Source organism: Topomyia yanbarensis, chromosome 2 (genome assembly GCF_030247195.1).
Source record: "Topomyia yanbarensis strain Yona2022 chromosome 2, ASM3024719v1, whole genome shotgun sequence".
Taxonomy (NCBI): Eukaryota; Metazoa; Arthropoda; class Insecta; order Diptera; family Culicidae; genus Topomyia; species Topomyia yanbarensis.
This window is the reverse complement of record NC_080671.1, coordinates 329,133,328-329,160,292: the sequence shown is the minus strand read 5'-3', so window position 1 is coordinate 329,160,292 and position 26,965 is coordinate 329,133,328. Positions and strand designations below refer to the sequence as shown.

At 38.1% G+C, this 26,965-nt stretch overlaps 1 protein-coding gene across 3 annotated transcripts in view; it reads right to left on the bottom strand.

The window, feature by feature from the left end:
* The window catches only part of LOC131683868 (influenza virus NS1A-binding protein homolog), a 121,277-nt gene that overhangs the window by 24,155 nt on the left and 70,157 nt on the right, over positions 1-26,965 (bottom strand). For all 3 annotated transcript variants that reach the window (XM_058966228.1, XM_058966229.1, XM_058966227.1), the window contains one exon: positions 4,292-4,410. In XM_058966228.1, the coding sequence (XP_058822211.1) occupies positions 4,292-4,410 (119 nt within the window). The remainder of the gene's footprint in view (positions 1-4,291; positions 4,411-26,965) is intronic.

Sequence of the window (26,965 nt, the reverse complement as noted above, 5' to 3'; positions counted from 1 at the left end):
GGCCCCAAGCCCCCTATTTTTAATTATTTTTTTCCATGATGCAAATCATACATATTTTGCAGTTTTTCTAATGCAAAAAAACCTCAGAAAACGAACCTTTTTGACCTTTGTCCGAATACGAGAAGTGTGGGCTATGGGGCCTTTTGTCATTCATATTAAATTTTATCACTTTTATCACACTCGTGCATATATCTCTATTATTCTTCACACAATTTTAATAAATTGTATATTGTTGAACGTGGGAAATCCTTAGGAACAAAATAAAAATAGATTCGTTACCGGTAAAATTCAGAAACATCAAATTATCTGACATATAGTCTCGATTTTACATTTTTGTCATAAAATCGCACATATTAACTCCATTTAACAAAAAAACTAAAGGGTTGTGTACAAGACACGACCGTGGTCACATTTAAAATGCTTCATTTTTGGCGCGGCTTTCGCTTAGTGGCAGGGTTGTCACATTCACTAATTTTCTTAAAGGTTTTGCAGAAATCATCGAGGATTATTATTTTGAATATTTGCTTATATTACGATTCAATGGTAAAAGGAACATAATTAACAAGCACAAACTTAATACAAATTAATTAAAGGAATATTCTAATTGAATTCTTTTTTCATTATATATTCGTCCTAATAAGGACGGTGTACTAATAACTATTTTTGGGATGCGGGACGAGAATCCTTTAAAACAATTCGAACTTAACCGGCGATTCGTTTCTGCTGCATACACACAGACGAACATTCCTCTCTCGCAGCTCAGATCAAATGAGCACTATGTGACACCAGGCGATCTCTTTTATCAACTTTTTGGTGTAGATGGAAGACCCTCCTTTTGCACGATAAATAATAATATTTTCATAATTCTTTTTGGTGCGGTTTTCGGTTAGTGGAAGGGTTGCCAAATTCATTAATTTTCATAAAGGTTTTGCAGAAATCGTCGGTGATTATTATTTTGAATATTTGCTTATATTATAATTCAATGGTAAAGGGACAGAATTAACAATCACAAACTTAATACAAGTTAATTAAAGGAACTTTCTAATTGAATTCTTTTTCTATTATGTATTCATTCTAAAAAGGACGGTTTGCTAATAACCATGTTTTGGGTTACGGACGAAAATCCTATGGAACGATTTGAGCCTTGCCTGCACGACTAATATTAACGGTATGAACCAGCAATTCGCCATCTCACTTCTGTTCCGCCATCGTCATTTGGAACTGAGAACAAAATCCTTCCAGCGGACAGATAAACGTTTTGTATGTCCCTTCTGTAGCTCGTGTCAAATAAAAGATCTAACAGCTATCCTACAAGCAACAGTAGCGATAACTTAATTGGTTCTGCCAGCAGAGCAGGCATGGCAATGAAGGAATTCGGTCAAAAACATTCATTTTATATCAGGCAATGGAATGTATAGGATGCTTATGAATGTCGAGATGAGGTCCGTGTTAGGGAATGTCTTGCACAAATTTATGAAAATTGTATACGTTTATCCCTATTTACTCCATATTTACGGATTTCTCAAGGATGTGCTAATAAAATACACATATAAATTTGATAACAATTTTTTACTGGCATTTTTTTGAATCAATTGGTGTTTGAATTATGAAAATCCATCAACAATTAACAAAACGTAAGCGAAAACTTTGTCTATTTTCTTACATTTTCCCAATATTTTCACAAGAATACGGATTTTTCAATAGTGTACAGTTGAAATACCAATTTATAGTTGCGACCAATTTTTAAGTTGAACTTCTCTGAATCGATTAGTGTATAAATGAGGCAAATCCATCAACAATTAACAACGTTACAGTCATTTAAAATTATGCCACATTTTCGTGACGCTCTTCGAAATCAGATTTTAGTTTTACACCTAGCCTCAGCCCCATATAGTAGAGTAAAGCATTTTCAATGCTAAAATTCTTATTTAATTTACTACTTTTAGTGTAAAATACGCTTGGGGATCATATAAAAAAAGTTTCCATCCTGGAAAAATAGGGGACTTGACCTACGGTTCATATTAGAATTTAAGTCATTGGTTGGCCACCAGGAGGCAGTACCCTCCACAAATAATGGTTTGGGCCATTGTTGCGCGCAGATGGACGCTCTCCAATCGTTTTCATCGAGCCTATCGTCAAAGTAAATGCAATATATTATCGCGAAAGTGTTCTGCAGACTGCCTTGAAACCGTGGGCAGATCGAAAATTTCGGTCGTAAACCACGGACGTTTCAACAACACTCGACACCGAGTCACAAAACACGTGTCAACCAGGAATGGTTGAAAACCAACGTTCCGAACTTCATTTCGACCACACAATGGCTCTCGAATTCGTCAGATGCGTATCCAATGGATTATTCTCTCTGGACCATTTGGTAAAGCAAGGTCTGAAGTAAAAAAACATACCAGCCTTGAGACGCCGAAGAAAGCCATTGTACGTGAGTGGGTACCAGTAAGGGACCGTACACTAATTACGTAAGGCATTTTAGAACATTTTCGTAATTAAAAATCATATTGTTAATTCATTAAATAAGATAGCGAAAACAATACTTATAGAATTATGGCAAGAAAATTCATGACAAAATTTAACTGCATTCATCTGTAGTAATTTTATTTGCATCCTAGTAGAACAAATATTGGGTGATATTTAGAAAAGCCAATCTGGTCCATATAATCTGCTTCGCTATATTCCACTTCCTTTGAATCTATTTTCTTGTGATGCAGAGCTCAAAAGAATTTATAACCTGTTCTGGCATGAATTTATTCTGAGCTCCAACTGTGACGATTATCGTACGCATAGCTCCGACATCTTCGAATGTTCTTGAAGTAAAATACAGTTCACACTCTGGAAATATTCAGCCCACAAAATCTGTCACAATCGCATGACAGAACATTTTCCGAATACCTTGCGGTTTGAACAAAAAGTATGAATAGAAGGATATTGGACCATCAACACGAAGAGTGTCAGCACTTCTTAACTTGTAAGGCATACTGTGACCCCAGTTCCCAAACAGAACAATGTGCCACCAAGCGTCAAGAAATTGATGTAACTGCTCTAACACCATCGACAATTAAGACGCTCCTCACGATGGCACCAATAAACAAAATTAATTAATTAATTTAACAATCATATCCTGCTGTTGCAAAACACTTCAATTCCAGGTCGTACCTTGCCCATGATGCACAATATGTGCTAATTTTGTTTGATATAGAAAATGTTCATGGCAAATGGAATATTTTTCTTATTGATTTCATTTTCATACTTTTTTATGACATTACGTAAGAAAGAACAAACCCTCCCCCCCCCTCAGATAAGAATTTGTAAGATATTTTGAAACTCCCCCTCCCCCCATATGCCCTTACGTAATTAGTGTATGGCCCCTAAGTCACATTAGGGCAGCTTGCTATTCGTTTTTTGACTGTCTCAAGGCCATAGTCAAGGTAAATGGTCAATTATTGTGGGTGTATGATTATTTTTACACATTCTGCACTTTAAAGTAAATAAAAATAATTTATGACCTTTTCAATCGGTTACACTTCGAGTGCCGGACCCTGTACACCACGTGACATAAAAATTAGTCATAACAGTTTATTGTTTAGTTCGAATATTTCATTATGCTTAGGCATTAACGTCGTTTGTTCCTCGACGTAGGCGAGCCAGTTTAAACCTGAAAGCTTCTAAAATAAAGATATAATAGAAACGTGTGTATGAAATCGTGGTCTTGGGAATCGAATGTATTTCTTCGCATCATGGTTCCCTCCCTATATCATTTAACAAGTAGAATGAATCAAACGTCGCCGAAAATTTTAAAAAAACCCGCACAATTTTAAATTATCCAATTTAACACGGCTCGTCGTAGTACAAGCCACAAATTATCAATCAAAGCACCGTGAGGACAGCCAAACACGCGGTTGGCAATCAACACTGCAAGCTACCAAAACTAGTTTCAAAACTGCACCAATTCCTCCTTAGCTAAAAAACACCGGCACTTATCTGACCAATCGAAGGAAAGGTGAACGGCCAGACGCCGGCGGCCAAACATCTCGTGAAGCACCCAGGCACTCAGCCAAACACACACAGAAATGCTCTTCTGCATGTTATTACAGGCGAACGGGCCAATCAAAACGAATAAAATCACAAAGCGAAAGGCAAAACTCGTTCAGTGGAAAGTTTTTCGGGGAGTTTCCAATCCAAGCATTGCTCACCTCACAGACACACACAAACACTGACTGTTACTCACAGTACTTCGGATCCAAACAACAGGTTCGATTTGGAAATCAAAATCACTTACCAGAATGATCACATCACAAAACAACCGATGGCGACGCATGGTACTCAGACTTTGCAGGAAGTTGGACTTCATGCTCTCGTCGGTGAACTTGAGATATCCGCAGCTCTCCATGGCGTCATCTGAAAATGAAAGTGAGTAGAAGAAACAGAATCATCATTAGAGGTTGGCACCCAGTCTCAGTTGTACATTTTTATTAGGGTCACAAAACTTTAGAGCCGATTCTCTCTCTAAAAATATCGAGGAGGAAATAATGATGGTGAGTGTTTAGGTTGCTTCAGTGAATATGGGGCACGACAGCAGCACGCGCGCACGTACTGCCCCAAGCGGAGTCAGCTATAGCGTGCCGTCTATGCGGAAGTTTTCTTGTGCCATGTGCACGAGAATGCATCGCAGCAACTTTCTAGAACCTGTTACTAGTAGTAACCCGCCCGCGAGTTGCGGTTGTGGTTCGTTTAGAAAGATACTTGTTGTTCGTTAATTTTTCGTTTGGCTAGAAGGATTGCAACAAATCGCTGAGATGGTTCAGGGAATCGGTTGGAAGATGAGTGCATAAACGAATTTGTAAATTTTGTTTCGGTTTCGGTTTCGATTTTCGATGTGGAACAGAAATTGTTTATCACATTTCAATTTGTACTTTGTGTGAAGACATAGGCACGCAAATTTTGTCTGTACCTCATAGCTATTTAGGCACGCTATTTTTCAAATCAATACGTACGATTTTTTCGCCCATCTCACACTAATGCATTTAATGCAAGAATATGAGTCGTCATAAAATACGTTAATACAGGATGCTCTGACAGGACGACAGGATTAATCGTACCTGATACACTGAAATTTCCATTTACGAACCAAACCGGGGGTTCGTAAACTGAATTAGTTCGTAAAAAAGTGTTCGTTATTTGGGATTTAGTTCGTAAAAAAAGTTTGCTTAACATTCTCATTAATATTCGTTGGTTGAGCAATATTCTGGATAACCCTGACAATATGGGTATTTTTGGAACGGGCTTAACAAGTAGATGCTGAAAATGGACAATTGGAACCGGTTTGAAATCCAAGATGGCGACTTCCGGTTGAGCAATATTCTTGATAACGCTAACAATATGGGTATTTTTGAACGGGCTTGACAAGTAGATGTTAAAAATGGACAATTGGAACCGGTTTGAAATCCAAGATGGCGACTTCCGGTCGAGCAATATACTTAATAACGCTAACAATATGAGTATTTTTGGAACGGGCTTGAGAAGTAGATGCTAAAAATGGACAATTGGAACCGTTTTGAAACCCAAGATGGCGGCTTCCGGTTGATCAATATTCTTGATAACGCTAACAATATGACTATTTTTGGAACAGGATTGGCAAGTAGATGCTGAAAATCGACAATTGGAACCGGTTTGAAATCAAAGATGGCGACTTCCGGTTGAGCAAAATTCTCGATAACCCTAATAATATGGGTATTTTTGGAACGACCTTGACAGGTAGATGCTGAAAATGGACAATTGGAACCGGTTTGAAATCCAAGATGGCGACTTCCGGTCGAGCAATATACTTGATAACGCTAACAATATGAGTATTTTTGGAACGACCTTGACAGGTAGATGCTGAAAATGGACTATTGGAACCGTTTTGAAACCCAAGATGGCGGCTTCCGGTTGATCAATATTCTTGATAACGCTAACAATATGAGTATTTTTGGAACAGGATTGGCAATTAGATGCTGAAAATGGACAATTGGAACCGGTTTGAAATCAAAGATGGCGACTTCCGGTTGAGCAATATTCTTGATAACCCTAATAATATGGGTATTTTTGGAACGACCTTGACAGGTAGATGCTGAAAATGGACAATTGGAACCGGTTTGAAATCCAAGATGGCGACTTCCGGTCGAGCAATATACTTAATAACGCTAACAATATGAGTATTTTTGGAACGGGCTTGAGAAGTAGATGCTAAAAATGGACAATTGGAACCGTTTTGAAACCCAAGATGGCGGCTTCCGGTTGATCAATATTCTTGATAACGCTAACAATATGACTATTTTTGGAACAGGATTGGCAAGTAGATGCTGAAAATCGACAATTGGAACCGGTTTGAAATCAAAGATGGCGACTTCCGGTTGAGCAAAATTCTCGATAACCCTAATAATATGGGTATTTTTGGAACGACCTTGACAGGTAGATGCTGAAAATGGACTATTGGAACCGTTTTGAAACCCAAGATGGCGGCTTCCGGTTGATCAATATTCTTGATAACGCTAACAATATGAGTATTTTTGGAACAGGATTGGCAATTAGATGCTGAAAATGGACAATTGGAACCGGTTTGAAATCAAAGATGGCGACTTCCGGTTGAGCAATATTCTTGATAACCCTAATAATATGGGTATTTTTGGAACGACCTTGACAGGTAGATGCTGAAAATGGACAATTGGAACCGGTTTGAAATCCAAGATGGCGACTTCCGGTTGAGCTATATTCTTGATAACGCTAACAATATGGGTATTTTTGGTATGGGCTTGCCAAGTAGATGCTAAAAATGGACAATTGGAACCTTTTCCAAGTTTAATATGACGATTGCCGGTTGAGCAATATTCTTGATAAAGAACAATATGGGTTCTATTTCCATTATGCACTCGTCAACCCTATCCCGAAAATACCCATATTGTTGAGGTTATAGAAAATTTATCTAAACCGGAAGTCGCCTTCTTGGATTCCAAAATGGTTCAAGACATCGATTTCCGTTATGCACTCGTCAACCCCATTCCGAAAATTCCCTTATTGTTGTGGTTATAGAGAATTTATCTAAACCGAAAGTCGCCATATTGGATTCCAAAATGGCTCAAGACATCGATTTCCGTCATGCACTCGTCAACCCCATTCCGAAAATAGCTCTATTGTTGCGGTTATAGAGAATTTATCTAAACCGGAAGTCGCCATCTTGGATTCCAAAACGGCTCAAGACATCGATTTCCGTCATGCACTCGTCATCCCCATTCCGAAAATACCCAACTTAAATTAGTAACAATTAATTAAGAATACATAAGTATATAACTTCATGCTGTAATGTACGAACTCAAACTTTCCAAAAAGAGTTCTTTATTTCGAATTTAGTTCGTAAAAAAAGTTACGTAAATTGAATATTATGTAAAAAAGAGTTCGTAAATGGAGGTTTCAGTGTACGTCGAAAAAGTACATTGTCAAAGTGACAGTGAACTTTTATGGAATAGTGGAAACAACTCTTTGGTTTCAGTTGAATCCAAAGAGATTAAAATCGTGTTTTGTAATTTAGCCAATGTAATTTTGACGTGCACTCGTTTTTAGTATGTTTACTACTCAAATCTTTTTTTATTTCGATTATAGAGGTTTCAACCTTAGGATACACAATTACACAACTTTGTATTTGGTACTAGGATGATCGGATAAAGAAACATCAAACATGGTTAAGTAACGTCAACTTTCCTCAGATCCCAGGATACGAATATTACAATGTCTTTCCCAAGTTTGCTGTTCTAGAACTCTTTTGGAAGAAAAGCTTTTCAAAATTAATCAAAAATAATCTGATGTGGCAAGCAATTTGTAGAAGTGATAAAATGAGTGTTTCGTTTTATTAGAAATATGAAAGAACAAGAGTGACTTCAAAAGTGGCGTTTGTCTGTTTGAAAATTCAACACTCTTGTGGCCTGATTTAGTGACATGGCAATATTTTCAAAACGTGTGGGCAATAATTATTGAGTGAGACTGGATTTTTTCATTTAATTCATATATTTAATTTGGTTCAATGCGTGAACTTAACGGAGCCGCATGTCCTTCAAATATTCACAACGAATAAATAATAAAAATATATTTAAAGTGTGTCCTTTGAATTCTTTGCATACAATTTACCACGCGAAAATTGTTTTTCGCGGCGTTCAAGCATTTTCAGCAGGTCGTCCAGTCCTTTCGTTCATAATCACTGCTGTCTTGAAAATTGTTTCATCGGTTTGCAGATTACAGCCGTCAAACCATCTTCCTCGTTTCCTATCTTATTGTTGCCGGTAGGTTTGGCTTTTGCTTCAAACGCACTGAATGCCATCGTAATCTTGGTGACCGAACAATCCGGTGGCTCAAAATCATCATTGACTTACTCGATCTTCCTCGATTGCACACAGCCAGCGTGTGCGGGGTCTGTCCCGAAGTCGAAGGCCAATTCCAGGTTCTTTGCTAAGCATAACTTTAGCTAGTTTCTCTTTTGCGGCATTCGCACTACACGTCCAACCCACTGTAATCTGCCGTGTTTTGTCAACATGTTTGTGTATGTATTATAGCTTGTGGTTCATGCATCTGCACTACTCTCATTACTGTGCCGCCCTTGCCTAAAATCCGTAGAGAGCCCGAAGTATCAGCGATGTATCTATAGCAAATTTTGTTTGCGCGTCTGTAGACTACGAGACTATAGCTGACCACACAAACCACAAAAAGTCGCCACCCACTTTTTTCAATCTCGGCTAACATCGTTATCACATGACATTACTTCGTCTTGTTCGAGTTTATAGTCAGCCCGATTCTCGCAGACTCTGTTCTAAAAAGCACAAATCGTCGCTGTTGTGCTATCTTATGACAAGCGCCATTTTGCACATTTCGAGAAAAACGATTTTTAAAGTTTAAGATTGAGTATCTTGAAACTTATAAATGATATAAATAATTCAAAGAAGACAAATGATGCTTCTATCTATGCTGCATTAATCTCTCAAATATTACGAGAATCGGTTAACTACATTGCGAGTTTTCTTTAAAAATGTAAACAAAAGTCGGTTTCACACGTGTCATAGGTGTGTATTGATGACAAAATTTGTATGGCGTGTCATAATCGTGCATGGAAAATTTTCCATAGAAAAAAATCATCAATTATTAACTTTTATTCATATCTTTGGCTTCATTTGGTCTATAAACAATCGGTGAGATGCATTTTGAAGGAAATGTGTCAGGGAATCTAGAAAAAATAATTATTTTTGGTTACAGTGTTGCCAAATATGCTATATTTCCAATTTAAAACTTAAATTGCTTTTTTCTCATAGTTCGTGCATTTTTGTTTCGAAAATGATTATGCCATTGTGTTTATCAGATAGTTTTACATATAAAAACATCTCATACATAAAGATAATTTGAGCCAACCCCCAGACACAGTCATTTGAAGCAAAAAATTAGAAATTTCTCAGCACGTTTCTCGCTATATCTCAGTAACCAAGCAGAATGTCAAAATTCTGTAAACGCCACTTTGTAGAGATTTTTTAGACAAGTAATGTGGCATATCTAACTCAGTTTACCCCAAAATGGCGTTTGTCATAAGATAGCACAACAGCGACGAAATGTCTTTTAATGCTCTCCGATCAGATGCTATCTACCTTTTATGGGTACCCAGTCATTCCGATATTACTGGAAATGAACGGGCGGACAAATTGGCTAGAGTGGGCGCTGAAACTGACTTCGTTGTTCCAAAACCAGTTCTACCACTGCACAGTGATCCAGAATGCAAATTTAGCAGGAATTTTAACTTTTTGCTAAAATTAAATGACTTAGCCTTACAACATGTTTGGCAAAGTTGTTGTACTTTGCAAGGCCCTTCTTTTTGTTTAAACCGATGCTAGGTTGGTTCTAAATTTAGCAATATTTACAATAGAACTTTTTAACGGTTTGAGATACAGCTTTACTGTCTTCGATGAAGTTGTAGTGCAACACATTTTAGACAAATTTGCTGAAGACATGCAAGCTCTAGCCTTTATATTTTCCATTGCACGAGAAATTCAAATGTAAATGTAAGCTTTAGGGTGTTCCTTAAAAAACGGTTTTATTTCTATAACTTTTGAAGTTTTTATTTTATGCTAAGTACCCTTTGGACAACTTAAAGATTATTTTAGGGCGCATAATTTGCTTTAAAACACCAACTACTTAACTTTTTTCGTTTTAAAGTTATAAGAACTTTTATATAAAAAATATAATTTTTTCAAATAGAATTATCTTCGATTCGGGCACTCAACATTGAATACTGTTACTTTCATATGAAATAGCATGCTTTGTAGTATGGATCACCAAAAAATGGCAAATACGATATTTTTTTATATCTTGCAATATTTACTCAAAAAATCTCGTCTTTGACTGTCTTCTTGCTCTTCCGAAGTTCCCGCTTCATCATTGCCCAGTACTGCTCCACCGGGCGCAGCTCCGGACAGTTTGGCGGATTCATGTCGTTTGGAACAAAATGGACAGAATTGGCCTCATACCACTCCAGGACACTAGTGGCATGATGTCAAATCTGGCCAAAATAGCGGAGCTTCGTGCTACTGCAAGAACGGTAAAAGGCGCTTCTCGAGGCACTCAGATTTGTAGATCTCGCTATTTAATCTCATCGATCGTCCAACAGTGAAATAACATAGTTTTCACAAAACTCCTATCTCATGCCATCACGTGAGTCTATTGAGGACGTTTGATTCTCTGACCGGCGACGACTGGGTGCTATCAGCCTTCTGTCGGTAGTAGAGGGTACGAATCTAAGGATCTAAACGTGCAAACACTACCATGAAAATGAACAGTTGATCTGAGATTCCCGGACATCCCAATATGACTTTACTCTGACTGGTATCGATGATCACTGGTCGATAGATACTGAAAATTCACCTAGTATGTATCCAATTTCAAGTTCCGTTATTGCTAACTAGCCCGTGCATCAAGTTATCAATACCTTCTAAGCTTGTATACGCGTATTTTACAAACAATTCGATATGAGCAATCGGAAATTTTTGCCTTAATTTAGAACATTTCACGCTATCATATGTAACTATTTGTCTATATTCCATGTTATCGCTCGGTAGTTTTCAACCCAATAAATATATCGTAGAGAAGAAATAACAAAATTTTACCTAAATGCGATTGTTAAAAATAGTGACCTGAGAATTACGCACATATGATTAGCTTTTGTAGGCAATACACGGCCGGTTGCTTGGAGTTCAATCTGCCTTTGTTCAGATATCATGGATACTCTCAGTAGCCGGCTACCCAGAGTTAAAAAAATACTTCAAAATCTAAATAAGATCGTTTCTTTTTCGAGTGATCGAAGACCAACGAAACAATTATATATTAAACTATGTTTTACAGGTCGCATGACTTGCTTGGAGCGTATTCTAGACCTCATAGCCTTCCTCCAACTTCGCAACACTTATAGAAAAGTCTGACGACTCGTCGTTCTTCCGTTAAACATTAACCATTTCCGTCACTTTGTCGTTTATCATTCCCCGTGAACGGTAGAGATGGGGGCCGCCAGTAATAGTTGTAAACATGCTGTTGAGGTTTAAATATGAGTCGGATTGGCATGGATTCCTACTCACCATTCCCTTAGCGAGTCTTATTAGACAATCAGCAGTCAACCATGATGAAGTCTGTGTACAATCAGCCAAAATCGTCGTCACAAGGCAACGCAATGGCGGCTGTCTCATGGTGTTGATGTTTGTAAGCGATTGTAAACCACCCATATTTCGAAATTATTGTTACTTTTAAGTGCACGGGTGACAAAACCGATCACTTCGTGACATGGAATTATCGTGAATCCTCTACATGCTCATTGGACAAAGTTTAATCATCCGTCAAGTTAAAATTCCTAAAGAACATTAATATTGCCTGAAGAGGTTTCTCTGATCTTTGCAGAATCTGAGAATTGTATATCAAAGATCATTGACGTCATTCTGGTTCTAGCGAGATCTAGTACCTGTAGGAAATGTTATTAAGCAGAAATAACTTCCAAATGACATTTCCTTCAGGTACTATCTTGAGCTTTTCCTAATTTGACCAAATGAGCCCTGAGAGATCAATGGCCTGTTAATAAGTCAGTAATTACCATTAGTTCGGGTTTACGTCAAGCGAGGAATTTCTTAGGTTTTCTTCTCGAGCATTTCCTTAGGTTTTCTTCTGGAGTATTAAATAAACAATCTTGATGAAGAACAGGGTAATAGTGTATCAGAATGGTTGCCCTTCATCCCTTACTCTTTTCTTAAGGTTGCTTTTCCGTTATTGCCGCTTGCATAGTCTTTACCGTTCAAGTTGCTGGTATAATAAAAGATTGTTGGTCAAGTAAAAGATGTTGAAATACCGTAGACACGTTATTAAACAGTTCCCGCATAAGACTTTCCGTAGTGTGCAGTCTGTTTACGAAATTGGCAATCTGATTTTCATACGTACACATCGTGACCTGAGCAATTGGAGACTGGTGAGCTATGGTAATGAAAGAAGGAATATGGTGTCTTAATCGCACTCTCACCATACGAACTGCGTTATCGATCCTGAGAAGAAATTCTTCCATATTTCCTATTAGTCACACAAGAAACAAAGAGAAGTATTAAGTATAAAGGGAAAAAGCATGGCGGGTTTTAGGAAAACATTTGAATCCTTTTTAAGTAAGTGTCTTTTTTGGAAGCAAAATTAGCTTATTATGGTCTTTTTTGTATGCAAAATAATCTTGCTTTTTGAATCACAGTTGCGGTAAAAACTGTGGGAAAGTTACAGTTTGGTTGACGCTCAAACTTTTCCGCTTTTCTTTTTTGCCTTTCTCATATAAAGAAAGGCTATGCAATCACTGTAAAAATCGACTTTTTAACCGAGGCGCGGAGGGCCGAGTGTCATACACCATTCGATTCAGTTCGTCGAGATCGGCAAATGTCTGTGAGTCTGTATGTATGTATGTGTGTGTGTCATTTAAACTCACACAATTTTCTCAGATAGGGCTGCACCGATTTTCGCAAACTTAGTTTCATCTGAAAGGTATAACGCTCCCATAAGCTGCTATTGAATTTTTAGTTGATCCGACTTCCGGTTCCGGAGTTACGGGTTGAAGAGTGCGGTCATACAGCATATTCCCATATAAACTGGTACCACCATGATGCTAAAATGATGTAAAACATATTAGAATTGATGTAACATTACTCTAGTTTGCGGGTCTGGATCACAAATGATCAATCAAAGCAGCTTTGACCACATTGGCCACCTATGACGGTTCATGACGCCCCCGAGGAACCCGCCAAGTTCCTAAGCTAATATCACACCCATTCCCCAACGAATTCTCACCCGATTTTTACAAACTTGATTTCAAATGAAAGATACAGTAATACCATTGACTGCTGCTGAATTTCATTCGGTTCGGTTCTGACTCCTGCTTCCGGAGTTACAGGGGTGTTAGTAAGGATACACTGGAATTTCCCATATAAATCGGTACAATCGTAATATCTCAGAGGCTAAAAACTATTGAAATGGTCACCAAATTACTTCTAATCGCAGATCTAGATCACTGATTGCCAATCAAACATTTTTTGAATATATTGTCGACTATCGACGATTCCGGAAGTCCGGAATTCCGGGCATATTCCACAATTAAAATCACATCGGTTCTTCGGTGATGATTGAACCGATGTTCTCAAACCAAGTCTCAAATGGAAGGCAAAATATGCAGTTGAGTATTACGTCGTCGCCCCCCCCCCCGCCTTGCCCTTACACCTCCCTCCTTCATCACTCCCCTCCCCTTGGACCACCCTCACGCCCGCATTTCCTTCATCCACCCCGTATACCGAAATAAGATGAAGGATTTCTGACGCATCCTCCACTCCCACTCTACTAACCCCCCATTCCCTGCACTTTCAAACCCATTCCACCAACATTTCAAAATATAATCACAGAATCAAGATAACATTGAACTCATGCTGATTAATCTAATTAAATATTATTCTTTTGCCTTTCTCATATAGAAAGGTTATGCAATTGCTCCAAAAACCGACTTTCTAACCGAGGCCCGGAGGGCTGAGTCTCATATAACATTCGACTCAGTTCGCCGAGATCGCAAAATATCTGTGTGTATGTATGTGTGTATGTATGTATGTATGTATGTATGTGTGTATGTATGTGTGTATGTATGTATGTATGTATGTATGTATGTGTGTATGTGTGTGCGGATTTGTTAACAAAATGTCCACATCGGTTTCTCGGAGTTGGCTGAACCGATTTTTACAAACTAAGATTCAAATGAAAGGTATAATATTACCATAGGTTGCTATTGAATTTCATTTTCAACCAACATCTTGTTCCGGATTACGGGTTGAAGAGTATGGTTACAAAACAAAATTTGTTGATTTGTCCACATCGGTTTCTCGGAATTTTCTGAACCGATTTTAACAAACTTGATTTTAAATGAAAGGTCCATCAGCTGCTGTTGAATTTTGTGTGGATCCGAGTTCTGGTTCCTGAATTACAGGGTGATACGTACGATCACGCAGCAAATCCCGATTCTAAAGAATTCTGTGATGAATGTAAAAAGGGGAATTTTTTTCCAAAATGTAAACACAACTGTTGAATTTGTAGATCTAGGTCACCAAAAGTCATTCAAAGTCTCTTTGGCCATACTGGCCACCATCGACGGATCCGGAAGCATCCAAATTCAGAATAACGGTTATATTGGTTTCTCGAAAATGGCTAGACCGATTTGATCAACTTAGTCTCAAATGAAAGGTGTTGCGTCCCCGGAAACTGACATTAAATTCCATCTCCATCCGACTTCCGGCTCCGGAGTTACGGGTTGTGGAGTGCGATCACATAGAAAACTCCGATTCAAACCGATACCGCGATGAATGCAAAAAGGTGCTCTTATATATACTTACCAAGTGTAATAAGAATGACATTTCCATAATGTAATATTATACGAACCAGCTATTAAATCATAGTTTCGAGAAATAAGAAAGGCACAATTGCACCTCTTGGTGGAATAAAACAGGTTTTTAAGCATGTAAATACTGTTTAAAATAAAGCATATAAACATTTCTCGTCGGTGTGGTTTAAAAAAATGCAACAGCGTCATGCATGGTATTGATGCGATGAAATAACTTCGTGCAAGGTGTTCATTAATAATGCTGCATGTTCAATGTGACTGCGGTCGCGTCTTGTACACTACCCTTTAATTTTTCACTTGTTATTTTGTTCAAACCAATTTATGTATCATTGATTCAATAAAATCCTTACTTTCACTTACACAGCTGTTTTCGAAATTTAAAAACGAAGAAAGTGATGTATTATACATTTCTTTTGTTTGCATTTCTACCTGCGAAAAATGCGATCAAACGCGTGGGGTACATTTATACCCCATTGCAACATTTTAGGGTGGAAAACGCAAGTGCAACGTTCTAGGGTTAAGAATGCAATAGAGATTTACACAATTATATTGAACATAATCGGCCATGGTCATAGTTTGAAGAAATGGTAATGGTAATGGTCATAGTTTGAAGAAATGAGAAAGGCACAATTGCACCGTTAGGTGGATTAAAACAGGTTTTTTTAAATAGGTATAGTAAAACAAAAAAGAACATTATAAGTATTCGTATAAGATTGAATGGATACGAAATCAATCATTTAGTAAAATCGGAATTGTTTGCATTGCTCATTTCATCATCTGGATAGGACCAGTAATCAATTATTTAACCCACAACTGTACCTCTGTTCTGTTATGGTCATGTACATGGGGATCTTAACTTCATATCCGACGACGTGGTTTAAGGTGTTATGGAGAACCAAGCTATCTGCGTCGACTCCATACCTGATCGTTGATGGTTTTCAGTATCACCTTTTTACACGTTATGCGCAAAGAAACAAGAACTCTTTAAAGATCTAATTAAAGATCTACTTCACGAACAGAAGGACACATCTTGCACCATCCCAAATCGATTTCTGCAGTATCACATCATTGTGGATAAATCACATGGTCGGTGTTAAGTCAGACCAAAAAACTTTTGCCAGATTTGAAATATATAACAATAAACAAGAATTACGACAAAAATTAATTTCCATTTATAACGTAAAGGATACTACGATTCAAACTTTAAACTCGTTTTTCTCGAAATCAATATTTTGTCACTTAGTCCGGTCTGACTTAACACCGACCACATGTGCTTCGTTTATATCACAGCAAGAGTGAAAATAACGCTTCTTTGTTGTTTATAATCATCCTTTTGTTGAAGCTCTTGCTGCAATCGAAATAACTGTTTGTTTTAGTTTTTTCGGTTGAACGTCACGAGCAAATGTAGCTGATGAGTTCTTTAATTGCAGATATCCAAAATTTACACCCAATTCATTCTATTCTAACATTGTATTTTGACACAAAAATAAAAATGATGCCAGAATCAAGTTAAACATTTTTAATTTTGTCGTTCATTGCAGCTTTCACACTGAAAATTTTAAGATCGTGATTCAAATACCTACTTAGGAGATGTTATTCCACAGTAAAATCATAGAATTTCTCTCAAACAGTTGAATAAAATCTTCACATGGATGCTAAGATACCACACCGATCTAACCTTAACGCAATCGACCTCGTAACTGTTTAAACTTCAATGTTTCACTAAGGAATACTGTAAATGATTTGAATCATAAACTTTTCTACTCACATAAACTGAAAATGGACAAAAAAACTAACGATACTATATCTACGTTGTGAGCAACGATATTGAAATGTTTAATCGATAAGTTTTTATAAAAAAAGTTCTCCCGGGCGAAATAGGAAGCTTGTGATGGCGCGAAAAACCGATGACGTCAAATACTTTGAAATCGACGATAAACGATAGTTTTGTTTATCGTGTTGTGTATGCTATAGAGCATTTTTGGTTACACCTTTGTTTTGTATATAGCCACGAAACTTGGCCTTTCATTTCTTCAAACTTCCCAGCCGATTCTTAGCGTTCAAGACAGACTATTGCATAACTGCAGGATCCTACTAACACTGCCTTTTTTGCTTGAGACTTAATCTGATTTTGTCAAACAATCAGTTAACCTATCTTAATTATTTGGCCATTTGCAGGCCTACGTCGCTAAACTGAAAATTAGGTTGGGTTCGCTTTGTTGCCTATTTAGTGTTTCGAATTTAATAAAATTCACCAAGATACAATACTTCATTGAAATAACATTAACGTAACGTCAATTTTTGCTTACCTAATCTTATGGCGTTTTCGTTTTTTTCCTGGAGCTGCACCGGTGTAGTACAAAAAAAGAGACAGACTGATTACACCCAAGTTTGAATGAGTATAGCACCGACTACACCGGTGTAGTTCCGCGATCAACAGGAATGACTGATCCGTGCAGCAACGAAATCGTTGTTGATATTTGATATCAATTCAAATATTGGTTACTCAGGAGACACACCCGCCGCTGCCGACACACCGTCATCGTTATCATCGCCAGAAAGCAGGCACGTGGTTTCAGCACAAAGAGGCAATGGAGTCGATGGAAATTACCCACCGCCGAATTAGTGCGCACGCGATTTTCCAACCGGGTATGTACTGCCAATAACCGCAAGTCCGTCCCATGTAGATAGTGAATACCGTAGAACATGGGACAAATATGCGATTATGGGTAGTGTAGGTAATGGAAAGTTAATTTGATTGTCCTGTATTGCTGTAGTTGTGTCTTGTTGGTCGGTTACTATAACAATATTATGTTCGTCTTTTATGCATTTTCAAGGTTGCTGCAACATCGTTTGTTAAGTCCGCCAAACGTCACGTGGATTTGATGGAAGGGGAATGATGATTACGTATAATTTATTCCCGGACACAATCCTGACGGCTAGTTTGTTTGTCCTTGAATTTTGGATTTGTTTATCGTTTGCTTTGATACAGAGAACCAATCGAAAGATTTAGAATATGGTAGTTGCAGAATGTTGGAGATGTGTTTGCATCCACAGACCGGATTCAATTAGTGGAAAGCATAACTGAATATTTTTTCTATATTTTATAATAATTGAACTTTAAAAACAAATTTAATACGATTTTTTAATAAAAATATAATCAAGTTACACGCATTTTTGTTTAACCGAATTCTGATCATTGCACCATTTAAACCGAAGTCGGATTCCTTTTATTGTCGCTATTTTCAGAGTTATTTGTAATACATTCAATGTGTGATACAAAGCGAGAGTACCGACTCCGTGAAGCTATCGCATTGAGCCGTGTCAAATGCAGTTAGTATTATCATCGATTCAGGGTCTCCGAGTGGTTTCCTTATGGTATGCTTGTTAGTTTATCCACCTTCGAATTAACCACTACCAATAATTTCACGAGAATGTTACCTTCACTCAGCTCCTTCGCGTGACATTGATTGAATTCATCCATGCATGATTAAATACTACACGACGAAAGATACAATCAATCTAGTTCACACGCACAATTCCTGTCGTAAAATACACGGCTATACGAATCAATTCACAAAGCAGTTTGTCGTCAGCTCAACTTTATTGTCTCTGGACTAAGCTAGATAAGCATTGTCATAGAAGCACACGCGGATCACATGGGTTACCAGCTTCAAATTTAGCATATTTAGTTCAAGTGGCCAGTTTCCCGTTTAATGCTTACTAGCGATAACCAGTTATGCGATGAGCTGGCAAGTCCCGATGACTAGTAACAGACGTTTCAGCGGAGCATGTTGTACACGAACTTTCTTGATTGTTCGCGAAGGTCACTTTCGTTTATTGGATTTGCATTCTGAGCTAACACACACACACCAATGTATAGGAGAGCTGGGAGCAAAGGCAATATTCAAAACTTTCTCCAATAAACTTATCTTTTACAACAGTAAATTTTCTTGGAATGTTTTGGTTATTGTTAACATTATGGAACACCTTAAACCTTTTTTTCGAGAGTTGTCCTACTGGAGCTGTAGAATTGTACGGTTCAGGTATGTGCGGGCGTAGGGACTCGCGATCGCGTGTATCATCGCGAATGGCTCGCGCATTTGCACGTTAACGTGTTCGATCGCGTGTGCTAATGTGTATGTAACTTCACGTGTATAAATTCTATTTTATAACCGTGTGCCTTTCGCATGTGTTCTTGGATAATCACGCGCGGACCGTGAATCTAATACTTTATTTTTGGTGTACGGCTCAGATGCTAGAAGAATGTGAGATCTTCCATATCACTAGAGCTCCCGGTGATGTCGCCATGGAACGTGTTGTTTATTGGATATGAGCTTTATTTTTTGATTAGTCCTACTGAATGTATAGACCTAAGTTATTAGGACGTACGGTAATGATTTCCGGACGTGATCGATTCATGAGCGCGCGACCATGGACGTTTGTGGGTTCGCGTTTGAGACAGCGTTGGAAACTTCGTAAGTGCTAAAACGTTCTCCTTATTACCGGGGTGTTATTAAGTTTGCGCGATCGCGAACGTAGGCGTGCGCTGTTAATCGTGAAGGGCTTAAGCGTTCGTATGTTAACGTGTTTGTCACGTGTGCATGTGACTTCGCGTGTACAAAACTGGATTGTCTAACCGTGTGGCCATACCTATATACGCATGAGTTCTTGATCACGCGGACCTTCATTCTGATAGTTAGTTTTCGGTGTACAATTTACATTCTGACAGGGAGTAAGTTACCCATATCACTAGAGTCCTCGGTCATGTCGTCATGTAACGTGGTGTCCAGTGGATATGAGAGCTTTCTTTTTTTAATTGGTCCAATTGAAGGCATGGACCTAGTCTGCTGATATCAAGGATAGAAACATCCGGAAGTGACCGATTCACGATCGTGGATGGTCGCGAAGGGCTCAAGCATTTGTATATTAACGTGTTTGTCACGTGTATGTGACTTCGCGTATATAATTTCGATTTTATAATGATATAGTGTGTATTCTTGTTCGATCGCACGCGGACCGTGAATCTGATGCTTAATTTTTAGTTTATGGTACAGATGGTAGTCCGTTTCCCCATATCACTTGAGTTCCAGGTCATGGCAGCATGGAACGTGTTGTTTAGTGAATATGAGCGTCACTTTTTTGATTGGTTCAACTGAAGGCATTAGTCCAGACTGCTAGGAACGAGGTAAAACTTTCGGACGTGACCGTTTCATGATCGCGCGAGTGGTGGGTTATTGTTTGAGACCGCGTTTGAAAGTTTAAAGATGCTACGTTTGCTTAACTACCGGGGTGTTTTCATGTAGGCGAAATCGCGGGGTAAGTATGTGTGGATTATTGCTATTTCATTGTCGCGTTTGTGGCCAGGTTTGTGTTACCGCGACCACGAGCGTGAGTATAGATAGCGTATAGTAGAGATATACTAATAAAAGGTATCATAACATGCCGAATAAAGAAAAAAAGGATGCAAAGAGCTTGATTAGAAGGGTATTAATTGGTATAAATAAATAATGGAAAAGCAAACTAATAGATGTACAAAAGAAACAGATTAATAAAGTAGAATAGAAAAACACATGTGACATGCAATCAAACTCGTCTAAATGCTGCAAATGTTGTATATTTACCATTAATGACAATTCCATGCTGTTAGATTTTCATCATGCTATGCTGGTCGGGAATGGATGACTCACGTGCGTCGGTAAATTCATTGTACCCTAATTCCCCGAATGAATAGAACCAAATGCACAAATTACCAAAAGTTTTTGAAAGCCTTGTTCATGATTTGCTGTATCCGAAGGTGCACCATATTATTTCCGAGTGGCAGCATGGATTTGTGAAAAAACGATCGACAAGTACAAATCTTATGGCACACGTTTCGTCACTAAATAGCGCGCTTGGTGAACGTCAGCAAATTGATGCCGTTTATGTGGATTTTGCTAAAGCGTTCGATAGAGTGCCTCATTTGCTAATGGTGGCCAAACTCGAACGAATGGGACTTCCTGAATGGTTGACACGGTGGATATTGTACCTCACCGAACGCTGTGCGTACGTTCTTATCGATGAAAAGAGGTCATCTCCGTTTGTGATAGAGTCGGGTGTTCTCCAGGGAAGTCATCTAGGCCCGCTACTGTTTATTTTATTCGTAAACGATTTGTGCTCCACTATACAGTCCTCTAAGTACATGTTCGCGGATGATCTGAAATTCTTTCGTGTAATTGCTTCGGCAGTCGATTGCTGTGCCATCCAAGCCGATATCGATTCGCTGCTAAATTGGTGCACACTAAACGGGATGGAAGTAAACGTACAAAAGTGTAATGTGATCTCGTTCTGTCGTAACAGGCACTTAACAACGTTTGATTATAGAATGTCAACAAGCATTATCAACCGTGTAAACACAGTTAAGGATCTAGGCATTCTTCTCGATAGCAAATTGAGTTTCGCGCAGCACATTGCAATGTCTACAGTTAAAGTATATGCCGTATTGGGGTTCATCAAAAGAAACACGCAACAATTCAACGATGTATACTGTCTAAAATCGCTCTTCTGCGCACTTGTACGTAGCATTCTCGAGTACGGTGTACTTGTGTGGGCACCCTATCATGCTGTACAAATTAACCGCGTCGAACGAATTCAGCGTCACTTTGTTCGTTACGCTCTGCTCTGCGGTTACTACCTTGGACTGATCCTATTCGTCTACCGCCCTATGAACATCGATGCAATCTTCTACGTTTGCCGACTCTTGCAAGTCGGAGGATAATGCTGCAACGGCTCTTCGTGTTTGATCTACTGGGAAACAATATAGATAGCCCGGAGTTGCTGAACCAGCTCCGATTCAACGTACCGCCTAGACCCACCAGACGAACTGATTTCTTTCGGTTACCAATGTATTGTACTCTTTTTTCTCAAAACAATCCGTTCAATGTATGCTGTCGTAATTTTAATAATGTAGCTGACAAATATGATTTTAGCATTCAGGCACGTAGCCAGAGGGGGGGCTAGGGGGCTAAAGCCCCCCCCGAAAATTTTCAAAAATAAATTTAAGAAACAACATGTTTTTCGGTGACTCTTAAAAAAATTGTATCTTGTTTGGTTTCAACAAATTAATGCGAGAATTGTGAGGAAGATTGCTATTTCGAACCACCGAAGACAGCGGTCAGGATATCTACTCAGTATGCTGAGTGTGATAAAACAGTTCCCTTCATATTGTGTGACTCGTCGGAAGACAAACGAAACTGTTACTTTAATTCTTGCTGTGGGGATCTGTCGAATGATTGAGTCGCAGAAGCAAGAAGTAGTGCTCCAGCCAAATACGGAGGCTATTGACTTCAGGTCTTTTCGCATAAGATCGATCTTATGCGAAAAGACCTGAAGTCAATAGCCTCCGTATTTGGCTGGAGCAACATTAATGATGTGAAATATTTGCTGAAGGTGATTATGGAGGTTATGCTTACGAACATCGCCTTTAACGAGTTTAACCATGTCAGGCGTTCAGTGCTGATGCCATTTAACAAATTAGCCCAGGCGAAACCAGTCATTTTGCATAACAACTTGTAACATGTGGTTGATCCTCATATATATGGACAATGAGAAAATCAATGCTCGGCTACAAGATCTGATACCACTTACTTGCACCGTGGCTATTAAAAGATTCCTGTCACATTTGGAAAAAATGGTATTCATTATAAAGGACACATCTAGGAAGTATATTAAATGGTGTTTTTGTGGTGAAAATCGTTCACCTAGATTTTCACCACAAAAACACCATTTAATATACTTCCTAGATGTGTCCTTTATAATGAATACCATTTTTTCCAAATGACATATTTCCTCCAACCTGACCCTGCACGTAAAAACTGAATGCGATAGTATTATTTTACACATTATATCTTTGCATATACATAGTCTCCAAAACCATTTCCTGAAAAACAAACATTTGCCAAATTTTGGCTGCTGTTCGGATAATATTGACGGCAAAAACTGCGTCTAGTATCTCAAAATCAACGGTCGGCACCATCATTGAGGAAGTCGACACTCGCATTGAACCGAATAAAATAAACGAAATATATAATAAAATTGCAGAAGTTTTATAGAAAAGTGAGCTCAAAAACTGTCCCAAAATGAGAACTTTATCGCTAGTGGTTGAGTCTAACAAAACTCAGATATTATGTTATATATTAGCCAGAATAAAGTTAGTTAAAGCATAAGCAGATTGAATTTCTGTAATAGGTTAGTGCACTGTACGCTTAGTAGAAACATCAGGCATCTCACTCAAGCGTGCTAGACAAAAACATTTCCGTTAGTTGATGACAATATAGTCGAGAAGACAGTTTTTGTTTTCGCGTCATTTTAATGCAATAGTATTTCTGTTGACACTCAATTTCATTTTATGCGGAAAATGCGGTCCGTATTTAAACATTATTAGTCCGCAAAGTAGTGATATTTTAAACAATCGAACAATAAGCAAGAAAAATGCCAAAAAATAAACAAGCCAAAAAGTGGTAAAACAGCGGTTTTTCTGAGGTGTTCATCAACCCAAGAATTGTATACCGTCGTATATTACTAATGTTGTTCACATACAGAAACGTACATAGTAGCGGTAGGACTATCTGTTGTGATTTTATCCTTACTTTTCAACGGATGTCAATAGATGCTAAACCACATATTAGTCAATCAATCATAATAAACTTAATGTTGTAAGCAGCAGCATTTCTGTCTCTTTCGATGGTTTCCAATTAATGTCCATGTAAGTCTAAAAACGACGTGACGATACAGTGAACAAACATCAGTAGCCTATCACGGAGAGCGACTAAAATGTTGTAACTAGTTGAGTCTACAGTCAATAAATTGGGATTAATGTTTCGATTTCATGTTTTCGTTTTATTTGTGTTCGTTGTGGAATAAAATGAGAGAGATGAGCAGAGATCACGAAGAAAAAGAGAGAAAAAATAATAAATAAATTGAAATCGACCCAAGAGCAGCTGTTCTATATTTTCTGGGCACTCAACTACAGAACAACAGAAATCATCAAAGAAAGTTGGCCTTACACCTACGTTACTCTTCGACAGAGGTGAAGTAAGTGCGATGTATACCCGTCCATATGTCGGAATAAAGAGATGCTGAAATTATTGAGCTTGTTCATATTTATAATATTTCTTTTTTTTTCAATCTAAAATTTTATTTGAAACGGCTCAATGCGTTAGCACAACTGATCCGTGGGTCTTTTAATTTTTTTACAATAAGTAAAAATAAAAAAATTCTAAGAATGTCGGTCTGCCAGATCTTGTTGACGCAGTTTGCTGCTGCGTGTTGAGATCTTTTTCCTTGGCGGTGAGGCCGCTTGGTGGTCATTCAGTCTGCCTTCTCTCGTGTTATCGTTCCCGTCCATGTCGTCATCGGTACTGCTTTCTTCCTGTTCACGATCAGAGGTTCTTATTTGTTTCTTGTTCTTATGGGTCGCTGTTGTATATCCGTCTTCATCGGTATTTGCTTCTTTATTGGCGATGCTAGTTGTTGGTTTGGGAGCGGTTGTCGTGGTCGTTGTACCTGCATTATTGGGTAATTGGATCGTTGTTTTAGGTTTATCTGAAGGTATCGGTGGCTGCGTGTTAGAGTTGGCTGTAGTAGATGAGTTTTGACTAGTTGCTTCGGCGCATGTTTTTCCGTAGTAGGCTGTATAGTTACAGAATTGGCATGTTGGGGTCTGCCCGGGATATGTAATTAGCGTTGTTTGCTTATAGGTCACGCCATCCTTCGGTGATTTGCATTCGATAGTCATGTAAGAAGGTATTGGTTTAGTCACTCGCATTCTCACAATACGAACGCCATTGGGAATGCCGGAGAAAACATTTCTCCAGGTGTCATTCGTAATAGATTCTACTTCTCCATATTGCGACATGATTTGTTTGATGAAATCCTCCTTCGTGCGCGGGGCCAAATCATGGATACGCACGTCCACCATGTCGTTTTCCATATGCACGGAGATCTTGATTCTGGTGTTATTAAATTCGACCTCGTGTTGCATGTTGTTCTTTGCAATAAAGTTTTCGGCCTGTGCTAAGCTTCTAAACGTGATCAAAACACAGTTTTTACGTGATGTAGCTGAATGTAGGTAACTTCAGCGAGATTAAGCTCCATTTTCACTTTAACTAATTGTTCCACTTCCTTAACTGTTCGTGTTATCCCGTAGCACAGGCACTTTTGCTTCATTTGGCAAACTCATTTTACTCCGCAGCCGGGGGCAACGATACAATTTGTATGTGCACTGATATAGAACAATAGCTAGCTTGATTCACTGGTGCCTGTAGCCTGCTATAGCGTAGCAATTTTTTTTGCTTCTGCTTTTTGCGACATCAGAAGGTAGACCTTCTAGTTCTTTTGGTAATACATTTAACAAATTTCACGTACCGTCAAGTCCCCAGTTACCGTGCGTTTAGGTGGATTTGACGTGAAAATGAAAACCGCCCTCATAGTCACCGTAAAAATACCTATCTAAATACGTCACAATTTAGAAATAATATAAAACTATTACCAACAAAACGAGAATAAGTAGTTGAGGACATTTGTTTGGCACCAGTGCACGTTATATGATCAACTTACGGTGTATTTAAAATTTTGATTCAACTTTAGTTGGAATGTTTCAATAAAACGATGAAACGAAAGGATTTGGGATCTGGATCTCTCCAATGGATTTAGGGAGCTAGTTCTTTAAATTTCGTGATTTTGAAACTGCACGGTGAACGACACATGCACGGCGACTGGCGATTTGAAGGAAAATTAGAAGATATTAGTAATCAGTGTTTTCATTCGATTTGTAGACAATTTTCTTTAATCAATTAAATTGTGGTCAGTTTCCTTCAGTTGATTTAATCATTTAAATTTATATTTTGATCCTATTGATTACCAAAAATCCTTCCTAACTGGGGTTCTAATCTACCCGACCAAGGCTAGTCTTGAAAATAGTTTCATTTAAATAGAATATATCAAAAAATTGTGTTAGCATGATGCCTTGGAACTGGTAATACTCGCAGAACACCAGACAAAGAAAATAGAAGTTGAACCGTCTCTGCGCATCTACAAATCGCTTGCTAAATCAGAAGATTTTGTACGAATTTCGACATTCTCTTCGTTCGAACATTTTATGGATATTTTTCTTTTCATTTCGGTTTAGCATCTTCTACGCCTTTTAAAGGTGTAGCTTGGAACACCTAGTGTTTTCCAGCACCGTCAAGCATTGTCATATTCGGTTAGCGCATAAATACTGTGAACTCTAGAATATACTTTGTTGTAACGAGAGTAAGTACTATAACCTTTCTTGTGACAATGAACATATTTTTAGAATTGTCTTTGATTTGGAATTGATTTCATTATGAACTTTTCAAAATTTAATTTAGTTTCTAGTGACTATATCAAATTGTCAGAATTAAAAGCTTTATGCAAATTTTTTTTAAGCCCCTCCCGAAACAAAATCCTGGCTACGGGCCTGTTAGCATTACTAAGACTACCTTTAAACATATAATTAATATTAATTAAGGAACTGTCTGTACGAGTAAATCGAAGACCAGTAAATAAATAAAAAAAAACTATTCTATCATATACGCCAGTTCTGCATCCATTCCCTGACCCAACTGGCACAAATACGCAGACGCACACAAACAATTGTATACTAGTACGAAAAACTATGATTATTACAAAGCGACAATGAATAGGTTTCTACTTATTCTACTTTATTAAATTTAAAAGAAAACATTTTTTTAGATTATATCAAAAATATAAATAAATTCGATTTGTTTTACACCGCCTTCCTCTAGCCCAGATTTATTCTGGATAAACATTTTGAAGTTTTTTAGCAACTAGAGTAATGCGCCTATTTTGGCACTATTAGAGAGAGCCGCGCTATTTACATAACTTTTAAATGATACTTTGTTATCTATAACCTGTCTCAGAATAAAGTGTCAGTGTACTGTTTCTTAAACATCTATATAAAGCTTATTTAGCGTTAGGTTA